General features: G+C 36.2%; 1 protein-coding gene across 5 annotated transcripts in view; it reads right to left on the bottom strand.

The window, feature by feature from the left end:
* Positions 1 to 20,079, bottom strand: part of ZRANB3 (zinc finger RANBP2-type containing 3) — a 296,619-nt gene that overhangs the window by 114,250 nt on the left and 162,290 nt on the right. For 2 of the 5 annotated variants that reach the window (XM_042243938.2, XM_012138942.5), the window contains 3 exons: positions 18,541 to 18,719; positions 14,611 to 14,842; positions 7,857 to 7,942 (listed from right to left, as the gene is read on the bottom strand). In XM_042243938.2, the coding sequence (XP_042099872.1) occupies positions 7,857 to 7,942; positions 14,611 to 14,842; positions 18,541 to 18,719 (497 nt within the window). Of the gene's footprint in view, positions 1 to 7,856; positions 7,943 to 14,610; positions 14,843 to 18,540; positions 18,720 to 19,690; positions 19,819 to 20,079 lie in introns of those variants that run through there. The other 3 variants (XM_060410091.1, XM_060410090.1, XM_042243939.2) reach the window with 2 other exon arrangements.

Here is a 20,079-nt window from a genome sequence, read left to right as displayed (position 1 = left end):
TTTGCCCAAACTCATGTTCATTGAGTTGGTGATGCTATCCAACCATCTCATCCTCTGTTGCCCTCCTCTCCTCCTGCCCTCAATCTTTCCCAGCATCAGGGTCTTTTCCAGTGAGTTGGCTCTTTGCATTAGTTGGCCAAAGTATTGAAGGTTCAGCTTTACCATTAATCCATCCTTCCAATGAATATTCAGGGTTGATTTCCTTTAGGATTGACTGGTTGGATCTCCTTGCAGTCCAAGGGACTCTCAAAAGTCTTCTCCAACACCACAGTTTGAAAGCATCAATTCTTTGGTATCAGCATTCTTTATGGTCTAGCTCTCACATCTGTACATTACTGCTGGAAAAAACCATAACTTTGACTATGAGGATCATCTTCAGCAGTGATGTCTCTGCTTTTTTAATACACTGTCAGGCTCTGCCATAACTTTCCTTTGAAGGATCAAACTTCTTTTAATTTCGTAGCAGCAGTCACTATCCACAGTGATTTTGGAGCCCAAGAAAATAAAATCTGCCATTGTGTCTACTTTTTCCCCATCTATTTGCCATGAAGTTATGGAATCAGATACCATGATCTTAGTTTTCTGAATGTTGAATTTTAAGCCAGTTTTTTCACTCTCCTCTTTCACCCTCATCAAGAGGTTCGTTAGTTCCTCCTGGCTTTCTGCCGTTAGAGTGGGATCATCTGCATCTCTGAGGTTGCTGATACTTCTGGCAATCTTCATTCCAGCTTGTGACTCACCCAGCCTGGCATTTGGCATGATATACTCTGAGTAGAAGTTAAATAAGCAGGGTGACAATATACAGCCTTGACATATCCCTTTCCCAATCGGGAACTAGTTCATTGTTCCATGTCCGGTTCTAACTGTTGCTTCTTGCAATGCATATACAGGTTTCTTAGGAGACAGGCAAGGTAGTCGGGTATTCCCATTTCTTTAAAAATTTTCCACAGCTTGTTGTGATCCACACAATGAAAGGCTTTAGCATAGTCAATGAAGCAGAAGTAAATATACACAGGCCTATTTTACAAGTTCTTGTATTAAGCCAACACCGACCTCCCCATTAAGTTTCATTCCTTGATAATAGTTTACTCTCTGAGGCCACAAAGCAAAAGTCTAATTTCTTTAAAACATGACAGATCTTTAAATATTTAAAGACTTGTTCCCTCTAGGTCTTTCTTTTTCAAATTCCTATAAGCTTCGTAAGTTCAAGCACTATGTCATCTTTATATTGCCAGCAGCTCTGAAATAATGTCTTAAATATACCAAGCAATCAATAATATTAGGCACTTGTAGAGATGAATATGAAATCCCCTCAGTATTCTGGTAACATTTTCCCAGATATGTTTTCATTTGTTAACATGCTTCTTAAAATATGACTTTTAGTTTTCTTTTACTTCCTTGTATTCCTTGTCTCTGGTGACCTTCTAAAATCCACTCCAGTCATTCCACTCCTGTGGCTATAACCAATCCTGAAAAATAGCCCTACCTGGGAAATTCAGACCTTCCACTCTCCAGTACTCCCGTCCTCCTAGCCCACTTGTTCACTCACACCCAATGTAGCCTATCTCATCAGCACCTCTCAGTCAACTTTAACCATGTCTACAATATACTTCCTCACCTTGCTTTCATTTCTGAGTCTCTACATTACTTTTGTTTTTAACAATATAGCATAATTTCCTTTGGCTGACAGTCCATTAATTGCAAGCTAGTGTAAAAAATACCTTGGATGGCTCCAAGACTTTTCCAAGTCTCTACCCACAATGCTGGGAAGCCATACCTTACAGAAGACTGCTTCCATTACAAATCTAGAATTGCTGAGCTCAAATGGTTCCTCGGTGCCAACACTGATTTTACCACACTAATCTCATTATCTCATTCCCCCATTCACCAAAACCTCACACCACGTCAACAGTTACCAAATTTTTAATCCCCAATTTTGCCATTTCTCTGAACATATAACTGTCATTCCACTTTCCTAAAAAAATAAAAGTATACAAACTTTCTCAACTTCTTACCAACCACAAACCACGGATATTCTCAGTAACAAAGCCACTAAAAAAGAAAGCTAAAGGTATCTACATAGACAAAGAAAGGACAAATGAGTACAAAACAATGTTTATGTCTGTAACAGCCAGTGAAAAACAAAAATTCGTTTGAAAAAGCATACAATTTCTGTGGAAAGATTAAAACCATTACACGGTTGCCTAAAGGGAGGGAAACGGCAGTGAAAGTGAGATTTTTTCCAAGTATACATGCTTCTGTAGGTTTAGAATTCTGAACCATATGAAAACATTGTCTAAAAAAATAACAAATAAAACTGGTGAACATAATCATGCATGTCGTTTCATGCTTTAAAGTCCCTAATGCAGTGCCTGGGGTGTGGGGTAGGGATGGGAAATTATTCCTTAATGAGCACAGAGCTTCAGTGCCCATTAAAGTTGTACACATGGATGGTGGTGATGGCTGCACAACATTAGTAACTGTGAATGCACTTATTATCACTGAACTATAAACTTAAAAAGGGTGAAAGTGAGAAATTTTCTCAAGCTTATTTTACAGTAATTAAAAAAAAACCCACAATAGTAATAACTAAAAAACAACACAAAACACCCTCCAATGCCTTCTTACTGCTATTATGATGAAGAACAAGACTGTATAATGCTGACCCCTGCCTAATTCCATCTTGTCTTGAGATCCTCTCAAGAGGACCAATTAGCTCAAGAATATTCAGCTGAACTGAACTTCTTTTAATTCCTCAAAAGCACAGCAGTTTCTCTTGCTCTGGGTCTTACCACAGAAAATTCCTCTTCCTGGAATGCAGATGAGTATCCCTTACTCACAGGATGCCTCTTCAGTCCTTTCTGACTTGCTTAGTTCATTTCCTTTACTTCCCTTTTATGATACTCAATACAACTAAAATTATCTGGTTAGTGTTTGACTAGAAAATTCAATGAAGGCTGGGATCACTTGGTTTTTTTCTCTAATGCAGGGGTCCCCAACCTCCAGGATCTAATGCCTGATGATCTGAGATGGAGCTGATATAAAAATAATAGAAATAAAGTGCACAATAAATGTAATGTACTTGAATCATCCTGAAACCATTCTGCTCTCCCTCCCTCCCCTAGGTCTGTGGAAAAACTCTTTTCCATGAAACCGATTCCTGATCCCAAAAATGTTGGAGACTGCTGCTCTAGCATATAGCATGGCAATAACAGGTACCCTATAAATATTTTTTGAATGAATGGATTAATTCAAAATTTAACTATACTCCAGCTGTGGTCTAATCAATGAGCAGAGTAGAACCATCCTTTATACTGGATATTATTATGATTAGTGTGCCCTAACATTACTTTATTTTTATCAGTTATGATAGACACGACTTTCATTTAGCCTGCTGCTGCTGCTAAGTCGCTTCAGTCCTGTCCGACTCTGTGCGACTCCATAGATGGCAGCCCATCAGGCTCCCCCATCCGTGGGATTCTCCAGGCAAGAATACTGGAGTGGGTTGCCATTTCCTTCTCCAATGCATGAAAGTGAAAAGTGAAAGTGAAGTCGCTCAGTCGAGTCCGACTCTTAGCGACTTCATTTAGCCTAGGATTATTCAAAACCAGAAGTCTTTGTGAACTGAACTACTGATAATAGGTGAGGATTTCTCAAATCCTTTCATACAAATTAGACATTCTAAGCACAAGTGCAGAATTTATCCTATTAGTGTTTAGCTACTTATTTTTCAAACTTATCTCTGCCATCCTGTATATTAAGTATTTTTCTTAGATTTGAGCTATTTGCAAGTGGAACAGACCTGATCTCTATGTAGCCACGGCTGAGAATATTAAGTTCAGTGCTGCTGAGGACAAAGTACAGTGCATTTCCACATAAGACATTTACTGATGCTGACATGACCTACTAATTAACACTTCTGTAGGATGGCCATGCTGCTGCTGCTGCTAAGGCGCCTCAGTTGTGTCCAACTCTGTGCGACCCCATAGATGGCAGCCCATCAGGCTCCCCCGTCCCTGGGATTCTCCAGGCAGGAACACTGGAGTGGGTTGCCATTTCCTTCTCCAATGCATGAAAGTGAAAAGTGAAAGTGAAGTCACTCAGTCGTGTTCGACTCTTAGCGATTCCATGGACTGCAGCCTACCAGGCTCCTCCATCCATGGGATTTCCCAGGTAAGAGTACTGGAGTGGGTGTAGAATGACCATACATACCTTTAATATGTACTATCACTCAGCATTTTTCCTGTCATAAAAATTTAGAAAACTATTTCTTCTGAGCAGTGGAATGGGCACAAAATATGAGCTAGAAAGAAAGTTCATAAAATTTGATAAATTACTATAAAGATATTCTTATCCTTCAAGCATGACATCAGGGAGGTGGCTGCTGCTAACAGGATGCGTGGTTGGACTATCTTGCGTCCTTTTTTTCTTTGTAAAAAACATTTATTAAAGTTACCCTTGCCTCAGTCTTTCTTACTGCCAGGAAAAGTGAAAATAATGTAAGAGGAAGTCACACAGACAGCAAGCCATTTAACCTCACCAGGTATCTATAAAATGACAGAGGGGGACCACCTGATCATAAAGTCTTTCTAGCTCTAATGCGCTCCTGGTTGAAAATTGAATGTGCTGTCTTCTTCAAATCATATTTGAATGTATAGCTTCCTCTAAATATAACCCAGTGGTGTGAATGATGTAAGGAATCTTGAATATGAGACATTCTGATTCAGTAATACTTTCTCTGTACCTTTCAAATCAAGCCAGATAGGTAGTTACCTATACCTAGACTCTCATCTCAAAATCACTTCACATAAGTATTATAACTCTGTTTGCCATCATTTATGTATTTAATATACTTTACAAAGGCAAAGTTCTGTTTTACCTCAAGCTTCATTTAACTTTATTTTTAATATAGTCATGACATTTCAAATATAAAATAAGGGTTTAGAACTGAATAACTCAACCATAATTTGGTTTCTACAGAATTATAGTGTGAAAATGACAACTTCATAGATTCAGAACATTACAGGAAAAAAGAAATTAACATTCTACAAACTAACTTAAAATGCCAGGAAGCGCCCTTGATCTGAAACAGAGGCTATGGAAACAGTGCTTCCAAGGTAAAGGAGGACAGGAATAACTTGAAACTTATGAAATGGAATCTGAAGGAAAATGCCTTAAGAGGCATGCTAACAGTCTTGAATGACTTTCTCTAGTAAACATGAAGGGATTCCCAGGTGGCACAGTGGTAAAGTATCTGCCTGCCAATTCAGGAGACACAAGAGATTTGGGTTCGATCCCTGGGTCAGGAAGATCTTCTAGAGAAGGAAATGGCAACCGACTCCAGTACTCTTGCCTAGAAAATTCCAGGGACAGAGGAACCTGGCAGGGTACAGTCCATGGGATTGAAAGAGTCACAACACCACTGAGTGACTGAGCATACACACACAGCAAACAGGAAATAGAACACAGTCTCCCCAATCAAGCATTTCATAAAGATGAACTTTCCTTTCAAATAGTGTCTACATTCAAAAGCAAGAAAAGGACAGGTTTCCACTTCAAACACTTATATTTTCATGTGGTAAGTCCTAATCAGAAAAGAAGAAATGTATTCTGACCACTTAGGTTTTCCTACTCCCCAAAAGGCAAATGTATTAATGTGTTAATGTGTTTGTTTTATGTAGGCAAATTTTTGGCATTTATAATCTGCAAGAACCATGATTAAGGACTCCCTAACAATATCTAGTATTGCATCTATTTGGTATTATATTTTAAAACTGTTTATTATTATCTGTGTACAACTTTTTAATGGTAATCTTGTGCTAGGACACCTTAATGAAATCTCTTTGGTTCTGAACATTTTTCAGCTCATTATCTCAGGTCTTCTAAATAATGATATCAGCAGCAAATAATGATAATTTTGCCTTTTTCTTTCTGAATTTTACCTCCTATTTTTCTTTTGAGTAGTTAAACTAATATCCCCAGAATAAAGGTAAAGTGCGAAGACAATTAACCCCTCGCCTTGGTATTAGTGTTTCATGTGATGGTTGCTTTAGGCTTAAAACAAACACACACACACATACACACACTCACACACATAAAATATGTGTTTACATTTATATAAATGTCATACATGAAATGAATAACTTATATTCAAAACTTTAATTGAAGATGAATGCTGAACTTCATCAAATTACACCTCAACATAGATGGAGGAAATGAAATGAAGCTTTTCCTTTTCATTATTAACATGGCTAATTATATTAACAAATTTCCTAATATTAAACAATGACTGCATTCCTGATATAAATTCCATTTCCATATGGTTAATGTATTAGGCTTTTTAATGAGTTTACGGTTTATATTAATACTGATATTTCTCCGTTTATAGTCTTAATCTGAGCTTTCACTGTCAAGGACCCAGATTCAATCCTTGGTCAGGATTAGGGAACTAATCCTGCTACTGTGTGGCACTAGAATGGAATGGAATGGATCAGAACATCTCAACTGCATGGGGTTATCTCAGGGAACTGTAGAAAGGAAAAAATAAAATATACATACACACACATATATACTGAGAAAAAAGGTGGGATTCATATCAAATATAAAGAGATGACTTCCACTGTATATAAAGATTTCCAGTATATTATTAAGATAAAAGAGCCAATAACCTTAGTGGAATGAAGGGCAAAGAACACAGACAACTGACAGGAAAAAAGTACAAAAGACTCTACAAGTATGAAAAAATGTTAAGCTGCATTTAATAACATAAGAAGACTGACGTGCATTAACACTACTATCAGATCACATTGGCAAGAAAAATAATTTCTCTCTGAATATGTTGGTAAGGTGCGAGGAAAGAGATACTCATACTGCTGGTAGGAATATAAATCGGTATAAATTTTGAGAAGCATAATTTGCAAATGTCTAAAAAATATAAAAATGCAAATGTCCTTTGTATGAGCAATTCCATTTATAATAAATTTATGTTACAGACTTATTCACATGTACTGAATATATAACACGAAACACTAAAATACCTAATAATTACTGAGTGCTCACTATGTGCCAGTCACTATTCAAGACCTCATAAGATAAGCTTATTCAAGTCACATAATAACTCAAAGGAAAGAATAATTATTCTCTTTTTTGAGCTGAAGAAATTGAGGGATAGAGAGGTAAAGTTACTTTCTTAAATGAAATACCTGGTAGGTATTGATGTGAAAATAAAACACAGGCAGTCCAACTCTTAATTTTGCATGCTCTTTGCCACTATAATATATAGTAGACTGCATAAATTACAGTGCACCCAAGCACTGAAATACACAGCAACATTTAAAAAGAATATCAAAGCTTTTCTAGTAGCTGATATTCAAAGATCTCCAATATAAAGTAGGTGAAGACAGCAAACTGTGGAACAATGTTTACAGCATAATACTATACATGTAGAAATAAAATGAAATAGTATTATACATATACAACCATATGTGTTTTTCATGCATAGAGTACCTGCAGAAAAATACATAAGAAATTGCCAACACTGGTTACCTGGGAAGGGAAATGGTTAACTGGAAGACACAAGTAAAATGGCCACTTACTTACCATTTTTGTACAATGTACACATCCATCTGGTCAACACAAATAAATAATTTTAAAAATGAAAGGTAAAAAAGAAAGAAAGAAAAACTTCCATTATCTACTCCTTTTTTTCATTCTATATATGGGTCATTCACCCAAGATTTTACTTCAAATTATTCCATAGCTACCACAAGTTTATAAGACCCTAGGAAAAAAAATTTAATAGAGCTTAATGTTCATGGTAAATAGGATTAAAACTTACAGAAAATAGTTTTTCGTACCTGACATGTGCATTACAGTATCTTTTGGCATACTCAGTCCATGTTCCAAATTTTTGTGGAAAGAGAGCTTCAATCTGCATGAAAAGCTGTAACAATATAGGTATTCTCAATATGCTGTAATATTTTCAAGTTAATTGCTGTTACTATAAGTCCAGTTAATGAAATAGTAAAAACAAAAATGCACCTCTTTTTCCTCAAGGCACTTCCTTCCCCTCTACCTACCCATCCCTCCCATCCTATTTTTCAGGACTAACTTCTATCCCTTTCTTCAATATATATTTATATATTTTGTATGCCTATATATGCACATTTATATATTCTCTTTTATTTACATGATCATATAACATACACAAGTAGAATTTTTCCCCCAAGCCTATTTTAGACATCATTAAAGTACATATACATCCATCAATCATCTATCCATCCATCCATCCATCTCCCATCTGCATTTCTAGTAGATGGGTTTATACAGTACATTTTTAGAAATTATGACATGTTTTTAAAATTTTGATAGATGTTACCATGCTGCATTGTAAAAGGATGGTACCAATTTATACTCCCATCAATAGAATCAAAAATCTTAATTTTTATAACTTTAATAGGCTGTATACAGCATTTCACTGTTAATAAAAAACTACAGTTTTATTGAGATATAAATTCATATACCACTTTTACTGTTCATTTTTAACGTGTATATTTCAGTGGCTTTTAGTATATTCAAAATGTGCCTTGATCACCACTATCTAATTCTGGAACATTTTTATCACTCTGAAAATAAAATCTATACCCATTACTAGTCATTTTTTATTCCCACTCTCTCCCAAACTTGGCAACCACTAATATATTTCCATCTCCTAGAATTTGCCTATTTTGGACATTTCATATAAATAGAATCCTAAAGTATGTAGTCTTTGTGTCTGGCTTTCCCTTAGCATAATGTCTTCAAGGTTCACCCATTTTGTAGAGTATATTAGTACTTTATTCCTTTTTATAGCTGTATTTTGTTTATCCATTCAGCAGTTATAGACACTAGCTTTTCCCCACTTTTTGGATATCATGATCAGCTATATATTCACTTCTCATGGGTATATACCTAGTAATGGCATTGCTAGGTACTATAGTAATTTGATTTTCAATTTATTAAGGAACTGAGAAATGTTTTCCAAAGTGGCTTTGTTGCTTTCAAAAGTGTGAAAGTGTTCATCTCTCAGTTGTGTTCGACTCTTTGTGACCCCAGGGACTGTAGCCCACTAGGCTCATCTGTCCATGGAATTCTCCAGGCAAGAATACTGGAGTGGGTAGCCATTCCCTTCTCCAGGGGATCTTCCTGATACAGGTATTGGACCCGGGTCTCTTGCATTGCAGGCAGGCTAAACCATCTTACCATCTAAGCCTCCAGGAAAGCCTTTATATCCTTTTTATATGACAACATACTCCTAAGTAACAAATTGTCCAAAGGAGAAGAAACAAGGGAAATTAGAAATTAGACAAGACTTTGGGATAAATGAAATTAAGACAATAACATACCAAAATTCAGATCCAGTGAAAGCAGTGCTTAGAGTAAAATTATATCTGTATATGTTTATTATTAAAAAAGAAGAAAGTTCTCAAATTAATTATATAACTTTTAACATTAAGACACTGGAAAAGAAAACTATACCCAAAACAAACAGGAGGTATAATATAATTAAGACTAGAATGGAAATAAAATAGAGAATGGGCAATACAGAAATAAATCAACAAAACAAAAAGTTGGTTCTTAAAGAAATCAACAAAATTGACAAAATTTTAGCTATGACTGAGAAAAACAAGATGACTCAAATTACTAAAATTAAGAATGAAAGAGGGGACACTACTCTTAGCCTCACAGAAATAACGAAATATTATAAGAGTATTCTATGCACAAATGTGTGCCAACATATTACATAATTTAGATGAAATGGACAAATTCCTAAAAAGATGCAATACAAAAACTGATTCTAAACTAAATAATCACTCTGAATAGACATTTACTCAGTGAAGAGAATGAGCTGTTAACCTAAATCCATCCACAGGGAAAACTTTAGACCCAAATAGCTTAACCATCAAATCCATCAAATATTTTAAAAATCCCAATGTTTTGCAAAATCTTTCAAAATATAGTAGAGAAGAGAACATTTTCCACGTCATTCTTTGACACCAGTAATACTTTAATAACAAAACTGGACCACGATACAATTTAAAAAAACACTACAAATCAATATTTCTTATGAATAGAGACACAATGTCAACAAAATATTAACAGACTGAATCCAGCAGTACATGAAAGGATTATATATTATGACCAATGAGTTTTATCTGAGAATGTAAGGTTGGCTTAATATGTGAAAGTCAATTATTACACTATAGCCTATTGATAAAGGACAAAAACATATGAGTACCTCAATAATGAAGAAAAAGCATTTGACAAAGCTCAACATCCTTTCATGATTAAACGCTCAATAAACAAGAGGTAGAAAGGAACTTACTCAACCTGATAAAGGAAATCATCAAAAACCCACCATTAACAAGGGTTTAGAAAAGGCAGAGGAACCAGAAATCAAACTGCTAACATTCTTGAGCTCATAGGGAAAGGAATGCAGTTCCAGAAAAAAATCTACTTCTGCTTCAATGTCTGAGCTATCAGGGTTTCCCTGGAAGCTCAGACAATAAAGAATCTGTCTGCAATGCAGGAGACTCAGATTCTATTCATGGTCCAGGAAGTTCCTCTGGAGAAGCGAAAGGCAACCCACTCTAGTATTCTTGCCTGGATGGAGAATTCAATGGAAGAGGAACCTGGCAGGCTACATTCCATGGGGTCACAAAAGAGTCAGATACTACTGAGCAACTATCACTCTGCTTCACTGACTAAGCTAAAGGATTTGACTGTGTGGATCACAGCAAAATTCTTAAAAAGATGGAAATACCAGACCACATTACCTGACTCCTGAGAAAACTGTATGCAGGTCAAGAAGCAACAAAACTGGACATGGAACAACAGATGGTTCCAAACTGGGAAAGGAGTACATTAAGGCTGTATATTGTCACCCTGCTTATTCAACTTATATGAAGAGTACATCATACAAAAAGCCAGGCTGGATGAATAACAAGCTAGAATCAAGGTTGCCCGGAGAAATATCAACAACCTCAGATATGCAGATTATACCATTCTAATGGCAGAAAGTGAAGAAAAACCAAAGAGCATCTTGATGAGGGTGAAAGAGAGTGAAAAGGCTGGCTTGAGACTCAGCATTCCAAAAGCTAAGATCATGGCATCTACTTCCATCACTTCATAGCAAACAGAAGCAGAAAAAGTGGAAGCAGTGATAGATTTTCTATTTGGGGGCTCCAAAATCACTGTAGGCTGTGACTGCAGCCATAAAATTAAAAGATACTTGCTCCTTGGAAGAAAAGCTGTGACAAACCTAGACAGCATATTAAAAAGCAGAGACATCACTTTGCTGACAAAGGCCCATATAGTCAAAGCTATAGTTTTTCCAGTAGTCATGTATGGATTTAATAAGAGTTGGACCATAAATAAGGCTGAGAGCTGAAGAATTGATGGTTTTGAATTGTGCTCTTAGAGAAGACTCTTGAGAGTCCCTTGGACAGCAAGGAGATAAAATCAGTCAATCCTAAAGGAAATCAACCCTAAATATTTATTGGAAGGACTGAAGCTCAAGCTGAAGCTTCAATACTTTGCCCACTTGATGTGAAGACCTGACTCATTGGAAAAGGCCTTCATGTTGGTAAAGTTCAATTCAGTTCAGTTGCTCAGTCGTGTCTGACTCTTTGAGACCCCATGGACTGCAGCACGTCAGGCCTCCCTGTCCATCATCAACTCCCAGAGTTTACCCAAACTCATGTCCATTGAGTCGGTGATGCCATCCAACCATCTCATCCTCTGTCATCCCCTTCTCCTCCCACCTTCAATTTCTGGTCTTTTCCAATGAGTCAGTTCTCATCAGGTGGCCAAAGTACTGGAGTTTTAGCTTCAACATCAGTCATTTCAATGGATATTCAGGACTGATTTCCTTTAGCATGGACTGGTTGGATCTCCTTGCAGTCTAAGGGACTCTCAAGAGTCTTCTCCAACATCACAGTTCAAAAGCATCAATTTTTCGGTACTCAGCTTTCTTTATAGTCCAACGCTCACATCCATACATGACTACTGGAAAGACCATAGCTTTGACTAGACGGACCTTCGTTGGCAAAGTAATGTCTCTGCTTTTTAATATGCTAAGTTGGTCATAACTTTCCTTCCACGGAGTAAGCATTTTCTTTTCATGGAGTAAGCATCTTTTAATTGCACCATCTGCCGTGATTTTGGAGCCCGAAAAAATAAAGTCTGTCATTGTTTCCACTATTTCCCATCTATTTCCCATGAAGTGATGGGACCAGATGCCATGATCTTAGTTTTCTGAATGTTGAGCGTTCAGTCAACTTTTTCACTCTCCTCTTTCACTTTTATCAAGAGGCTCTTTAGCTCCTCTTGGCTTTCTGCCATAAGGGTGTTGTCATCTGCATATCTGAGGTTATTGATATTTCTCCCGGCAATCTTGATTCCAGCTTGTGCTTCCTCCAGCCCAGCGTTTCTCATGATGTACTCTGCATATAAGTTAAGTAAGCAGGGTGACAATACACAGCCTTGACATACTCCTTTTCCTATTTGGAACCAGTCTGTTGTTCCATGTCCAGTTCTAACTGTTGCTTCCTGACCTGCATACAGATTTCTCAAGAGGCAGGTCAGGTGGTATGGTATTCCCATCTCTTTCAGAATTTTCCACAGTTTACTGTGATCCACACAGTCAAAGGCTTTGGCATAGTCAATAAAGTCAATTCCAATCCCAAATAAAGGCAATGCCAAAGAATGCTGAAACTATCGCACAACTGCCCTCATCTCACACACTAGTAAAGTAATGCTCAAAATCCTCCAAGCCACGCTTCAACAGTACGTGAACCGTGAACTTCCAGATGTTCAAGCTGGTTGTAGAAAAGGCAGAGGAGCCAGAGGTCAAATTGCCAACATCCACTGGATCATTGAAAAGGCAAGAGAGTTCCAGAAAAACATCTTTCTGCTTTATTGAGTATGCCAAAGCCTTTGACTGTGTGGATCACAATAAAGTGTGGAAAGCTCTGAAAGAGATGTTGGGAAAGATTGAAGGCAAAAGCAGAAGTGGGTGGCAGAGGATGAGATGGTTAAATAGCATCACTGACTCAATGGATATGAATCAGAGCAAACTCTGGGAGATAGTGAAGGACAGCGAAGCCTGGCATGCTGTAGTCCTTGGGTTCACAAAGAGTCAGATGTGACTTAGTGACCGAAGAACAAAACAAGGGTAATAACTTAAAGGTGAAAGACTGAATGCTTTCTCGTAAGATTAGGAACAAAATAAACACTTGCCATTTCCATTCCAAACTGTACTGGAAATTCTAGCCAGGACAATTAGGCTATTTAAATACAATCTTGCATACAGAAAATCCTAAGCAGTCCACTGAAAACTATTAGAAGTAATGAATGAGTTCACCAAGGTTGCAGTATACATGATTGATATGCTATTAACTGTATTTCTACAAATGAAATTAATAAAACAATTCTACTGACAACAGCGTCAACAAGGATAAAATATTTAACAAAAGATGCAGAGGACTTATTCTATTACAACTACAAAGCACTGTTGGAAAATTAAAACCTAAATAAATTGAAAGATATCCCAAGTTCATGGATTAGAAGACTTAATATTGTTAACATGGCAATACATTCCAAATTGATCTACAGGTCCTACACAATAACTATGAAAATCTAAGCTGGATTCTCTACAAAAGTTGCCAGGTTATTAAAAATAATTCTTAGGAAAATTCAAGGGACTTAGAATATTCAAAATCATCTTGAAAAAGAAAAACAGAGTTGCAAGACTCACACTAGTTTCAGAACTCCTAATTTAGAATTTACAATCTTATACTTTTTTGGTGAAGGGTCCCAAACATTCCCAATTTGTATAATCATCATAATCTACAAAACCAGGATTTACCCTTGCTTGGAATAGCACCTATCCTGGGTGAGGCATGAAGGTACTGGCATGTGATTACATGGGACACAAGGACCACTACTGTATTGTCAGTGTTCTCTTTCTTATGGTAAGTAATCAATAAGTGATTAGTCATTTTACTATCATCATGCACAATACACATATCTTTTATATACTCCCATTCTGAAATGATACATTTTGTGCATTTTTATAAAGATATAATGAACCCCACAATCAGGGACATAATTTTGGAACAGAAGGAAATTACCTGGGGTCCACTCTTCCACTTCTAGTATGTACAGCAAAAATATAAACGGTAAAATTAAGAATTTTACGATCATTATCTATGTACTTTTATGTGTCTTTCAGAAGACTTCCAGAGCAGAGAACAAATGCAGAGCCATGGTATTACTAGGAGAGATGTGACACCAGAGCTCTCTCTCAGAGTTGGCTTATTACAAATGTATACTAAATGTAAAAATTTTATAATAAAGGTAAAACCCATATATAAATATACCTATAAGCATGGATAAGGTTCACACATACATAGATAAAAACAGTCATGGTAACAGATATATTTAGCCATAAATAGATGCCTAGAATTTTCCAATGTGCTCTTATGGCATTTGAAGCATCTAATTTAAAAATTATGAAAACAGTGATTGATTCCATTTTTTTTTAAGCCCAAAATATAAGGAATTTAATACCTCTTCGGGTCTTCCCAATGCTGGAGTTCCTGTAAGCAGAATGGCTCGTTTGGCTTTCTGTACTATAGGCAATAAAATCCGGCTGCGAGTTGCACTTCTAGACTTCATGTAGTGTGATTCATCTACAATAACGACTTTGAAGTTCTGATTATTCAGTGCATCTATCAGAGTCTCCGCATCTGCGGTTAAAAGGCCATAACCCAGAACTGTCACTTTGCTGGTTGATATTCTCCTAGAAAACATAATTCATGTACTTAAAAAATATCTTGGCAACCAGTGTATCATAGACAATACATTTCTTAGGGAAGAAATACAGAGGGAAAAGAAGAGGAAAAACAAGAAGAGATGATACAACACTGAAACCCAATGTCTCCTAATTTGCCATCTTCAAATATGATAAATCAGAATTTGAATTTAAAATTTGGTTAAGAAAACTAAATTTTTAGTTAAATGGTCTTTGGAATATGTTGACATCCAGGTTGCCACATTTTACTAGGATAATAAGAAAATTACTTTCTGGGAATATCTGCTTCAATGCATCTTGAATTCTTGCATATAAAGTAGGTAACTCAAAGATTAGTTGACTATTCAGTGAAGACGTCCTACCAATGGCATAGCAGTGTTTTTCATCTCAGGTGCTACTGTGATTTTGAGCAAGATGATACTTAATGTTACAGGTCTGTCCAGAGCACTGCAGGGCATTTCACATTCTGAACCCTCTCATTAAAGGCCAGTAGAGTCCCTATCACTGTGACAACAAAAATGAGGCCCTGGGGAGATATAATTTATATATTTATAATATTCTTTACCATACTGTAATGAAATTATTCATTTATATATTTATTTCCCTTGTTCTATCATAAGGTGGGTGAGGACAGGGAATGTGTCTTATTCTCATTTGTATGTACAGTGCTGTGCTCCCCATGAGTCTGTAAAATGAGATAATTGGAAAAATAAATTCATTAACAATAAAATGTATCACTTTTTTTTAATGTATCACTTTTGCATTTTCTATATGACCAGTGAAAAACACAGGACAGTGTCAAGTCTTTTGCAGTTCTCTACTCTCTAACAGAAAATTCAGATTTCCTAAAGAGCCTAATATGAGTACTAATATTAGTTCAGTTCAGTTGCTCAGTTGTGTCCGACTCTTTGCAACCCCATGAATCGCAGCACGCCAGGCCTCCCTGTCCATCACCATCTCCCGGAGTTCAATCAAACTCATGTCCATCGAGTCGGTGATGCCATCCAGCCATCTCATCCTCTGTTGTCCCCTTCTCCTCCTGCCCCCAATCCCTCCCAGCGTCAGAGTCTTTTCCAATGAGTCAACTCTTCACATGAGGTGGCCAAAGTACTGGAGTTTCAGCTTCAGCATCATTCCTTCCAAAGAAATCCCAGGACTGATCTCCTTAGGATGGACTGGTTGGATCTCCTTGCAGTCCAAGGGACTCTCAGAAGTCTTCCCCAACACCACAGTTCAAAAGCATCAATTCTTTGGCACTCAGCTTTCTTCACAGTCCAACTCTCACATCCATACATGACCACTGGAAAAACCATAGCCTTGACTAGACAGACCTTTGTTGGCAAAGTAATGTCTCTGCTTTTCAATATGCTATCTAGGTTGGTCATAACTTTTCTTCCAAGGAGTACTAGAATACTAATATGACAATTTTTTGCATTTTTTTTCTGACGGACAGCTGCATTTATACCTTGGACAAATTCACTCAATATATGGATTTATGAACTCGCTCCTGTAGTCAAATACAGGAAAAAGCTGCATGAGAAAATTTTAGGGTTAATGTTACTAACTTAGATATACTAAGATTAATACATAAAAGACAAGGGCTTCAAACGTCAGTGTAGCTGCTGTCCTGCCATGTCTAGACTAGTAGACAGTCCATATAACTGGTATATGAAAAAAGAAAGTGTATGTATTTGCAGTAAATCCATGTTGCCACTTATTGCTATACACCTAAAGCTATTCAAGTACCTGTAAGACACTGGGTAAGTTTTTCCGCCCTTAGCTATCATCCTGCAGAAAAGTTACATGCTAGGGTTGAAGCACTATCTAACATATCCCAAATGTTATTCATTTAAAAATATTAGCCACTGTTTTAATTGCAAGAGTATAGTTCCAAAATAGTAATAAAAATTAGAAGACTTAAATGCTATAAATATGATAGAGGAATATTTTAAGACTACTTCAATGCAAACTTTTAAATAAAGTATAGCTTACAGAAAATGATTATAGAGGCTATAATAAATTCTACATTCTCTAAACTATTAAGTCTTAAATTTCATGCAGCTTTATTAAAAAAGAGGAAATTTTTCATAATTATTATCTATATTTTATTGTGACTATACAAATATAGTGTCTAAATTTTCTGGGGCCCAAGAAGACATATTTTACTGAATTATAATTCCAAGGCTGAAAGAGAAAAAGGTGGCTATCTATTTTGTCTGGTTCCTCTTTCCACATTCACAAAGGCCAATTTTATTTCTACAAATACATTTTATATTAACAATCTTAGAGAATAAAATATAGAAAATAATGCCACACACAAAAGAATCTAACAAAATATTACATATTTATTTCTAGTAGAAACATAACTTTTTATTTGTAACTCAGAAATGGTAATTTTGAACTTCTAGGAACATGACAATTGTATAATTCACCTAGAAACTCAAAGTAATAAATTATTAATATTCAAATTGATTGCTTTATTCCAATGGCTGGAAAACAAAATGAGAAAAAGACAGTAACTATACTATGATTTTAGAATAAGGACTTCAAACAATCACAAAACAAATATTTTCAATACAGAAAATATTAAAACTATAAATTGAAATAATAAAAAAGTAAAACTGCCTAAAATTCATTTTGAGTTACACATAAAACTTGCATGTAAACTAACAACTTAGAAGGCAAAACCTGACATAGTTGCTGATAATAAAACCTCACAAACTTCAAGTTAATTACTGAAAAGTTGGAAAATTTATTTTTCAACTTCAAAATAGTCAATTTAAAGTATATTTAAGGTATATACAAAGTAGGTATATTCATATGTTTTTAAAACATGTATATTTTACATTTTAAAAATGTACCATAAAGGAACATATAATATTAAATATATGATTAGATTTTAGATAGGTAATTCCTATTTTAAAATGGAAAATAAAATTCTTTACATTACTTTCTTATGGGGAAACAATGGAAATAGTGACAGACTTTATTTTCTTGGGCTCCAAAATCACTGCAAATGGTGACTGCAGCCATGAAATTAAAAGACGCTTGCCCCTTGGAAGAAAAACTATGACCAACTTAGACAGCATATTAAAAAGTAGAGACATTACTTTGCCAACAAAGGTCTGTCTAGTCAAAACTATGGTTTTTCCAGTAGTCATGTATGGATGTGAGAGTTGGACCACAAAGAAGGCTGAGCACTGAAGCATTGATCCTTTTGAACTGTGGTGTTGGAGAAGATTCTTGAGAGTCCCTTGGACTGCAAGGAAATTCAACCAGTCAATCCTAAAGGAAATCAGTCCTGAATATTCATTGGAAGGACTGATGCTGAAGCTGAAGCTCCAGTATTTTTGCCACCTGATGCAAAGAGCCAACTCATTAGAAAAGACCCTGATGCGGGGAAAGATTGAAGGCAGGAGGAGAAGGGGATGACAGAGGATGAGATGGATGGCATCTGATTCAATGGACGTGAGTTTGAGCAAGCTCCGGGAGATGGTGAAGGACAGGGAAGCCTGGTGTGCTGCAGTCCATGGGGTCACAAAGAGTTGGATATGACTGAGCAACTGAACAACAACAACATTACTTTCTTAATTCTAAATTCTGTGATATTTCATTCCAAACACTGCTATACATTAATTATACACAGGAGGGCTTCTTTTCTTAAAGATTAAAAAAGTTGTTTTTACCCAACATCAATTTTATTCTGGATAACATTGATTTCTTCAGGACTCAGCTCCGGGATCCACTTCTCTATTTCTTCAGTCCAAGGGTACCTCAGAGATGACGGGACCACTACTAAAACAGGCCATTCCTCCTTATAGAAGTAAGCGATGCCAATTGCCTGAACTGTCTTTCCTAAACCCATCTAAATTAGAAACAAATAAATAATGTATATGATTAAACAAATTTATTAAGCAAATTACTAAAAGTTTTCCAAGAGCAGTTATATATACTAGGTACCATTTCAAAGTTTTAAGGCATAACATTCAAGTACAGAGTCAAAAGTTTTCAAAGTTGAAACAAGATCCAGATGAAGATAAATTTCTTCTATCTTGTATTTTAACAACAAATTGAGGATAAGTTAGGCAGGACATGGGAACAGGTTAAGGCAACTTAGGAATGGACCCACATGCATACACACATACACAAAGCACAACCTACACATTTTATTAAAGAATTAAATAATTTGACATCTTAATATTCTATACCGCCTTCCAAGAAATAGCACAAAACCCAACCTTTAGCTCTACATAGTCGAATTTAAGATCTACCTAATGGTAAATTCTAGCTCTAAGAGAAAAGAACAAGCTTTTACAAAACTTACTTTTGTAAATCTGAACCAAAGAATGATTATGTACCATTAGATATGTTTCCTAGTCCTTGAAGCCTTCCAATCCTCACAGCTGAAACCCACTTAAATTAGGTTCTGGGACCAATTTAGTTCCAAGGCAGTAGAGATGTAAGATTTGAGAGATTCTTTAAATCTCTTAACAATTTAAGAGATTTAAGAATCATCACCTGGCTTGGGATCATTAGTGTTGCTTCTTTCCTGCAACAACTCTGATCACTGGCACAGTTCCAAGAACTGAATCATGGTCTTATTTTGTGTGTGTGGACCACACCACAAATCTGGGCCATAGTTGCGAGTTCCTGATTTTGCTTTCTTTCAAGGTTTCATAACTCATTTTCTTAATCTCAGTTTCTCTAGAAATAGGGCTCCCTTTTCTTCCGCAATATCCTAGGGAATAGGATTCTTTCTTTGGGACTCAGATTCTACCACCAGGTCCTTACATTTCTCTTGCTGCTAAATTTACATAGTATCAATGAGCTGCCTACCTGGACTTTGCTGCAATGTGACCAACAGTGTTCTGTGTTGGCCTGCCAGGCATCAACTGATTAAACAGTGTTTAAAATTTCCTAATACTGTCTGCTCCTGAGGTCAAGGATGTAGGTCTTCCCGGATACTATAAAATGTAGAGGAAAATAGGCAGGACATTCCGAGATAAACAGGAGCAATATTTTTTTTCAATCTATCTCCTGGAGTAATGGAAACAAAGGCAAAAATAAACAAGACCTAACTAAACTTAAGTTTTTGCACAGCAAAGGAAACCATAAACAAGAAGAAAAGACAATCTACAGAATGGGAGAAAACAGTCGCAAACAATATGACTGACAAGGGACTCATTTCCAACATACACAAAAACAACTCATAAGTTTCAATACCA

This window comes from Ovis aries, chromosome 2 (genome assembly GCF_016772045.2).
Source record: "Ovis aries strain OAR_USU_Benz2616 breed Rambouillet chromosome 2, ARS-UI_Ramb_v3.0, whole genome shotgun sequence".
NCBI lineage: Eukaryota > Metazoa > Chordata > Mammalia > Artiodactyla > Bovidae > Ovis > Ovis aries.
The sequence above is the reverse complement of the archived record's forward strand: the minus strand, read 5'-3'. Positions and strand labels throughout refer to the sequence as shown.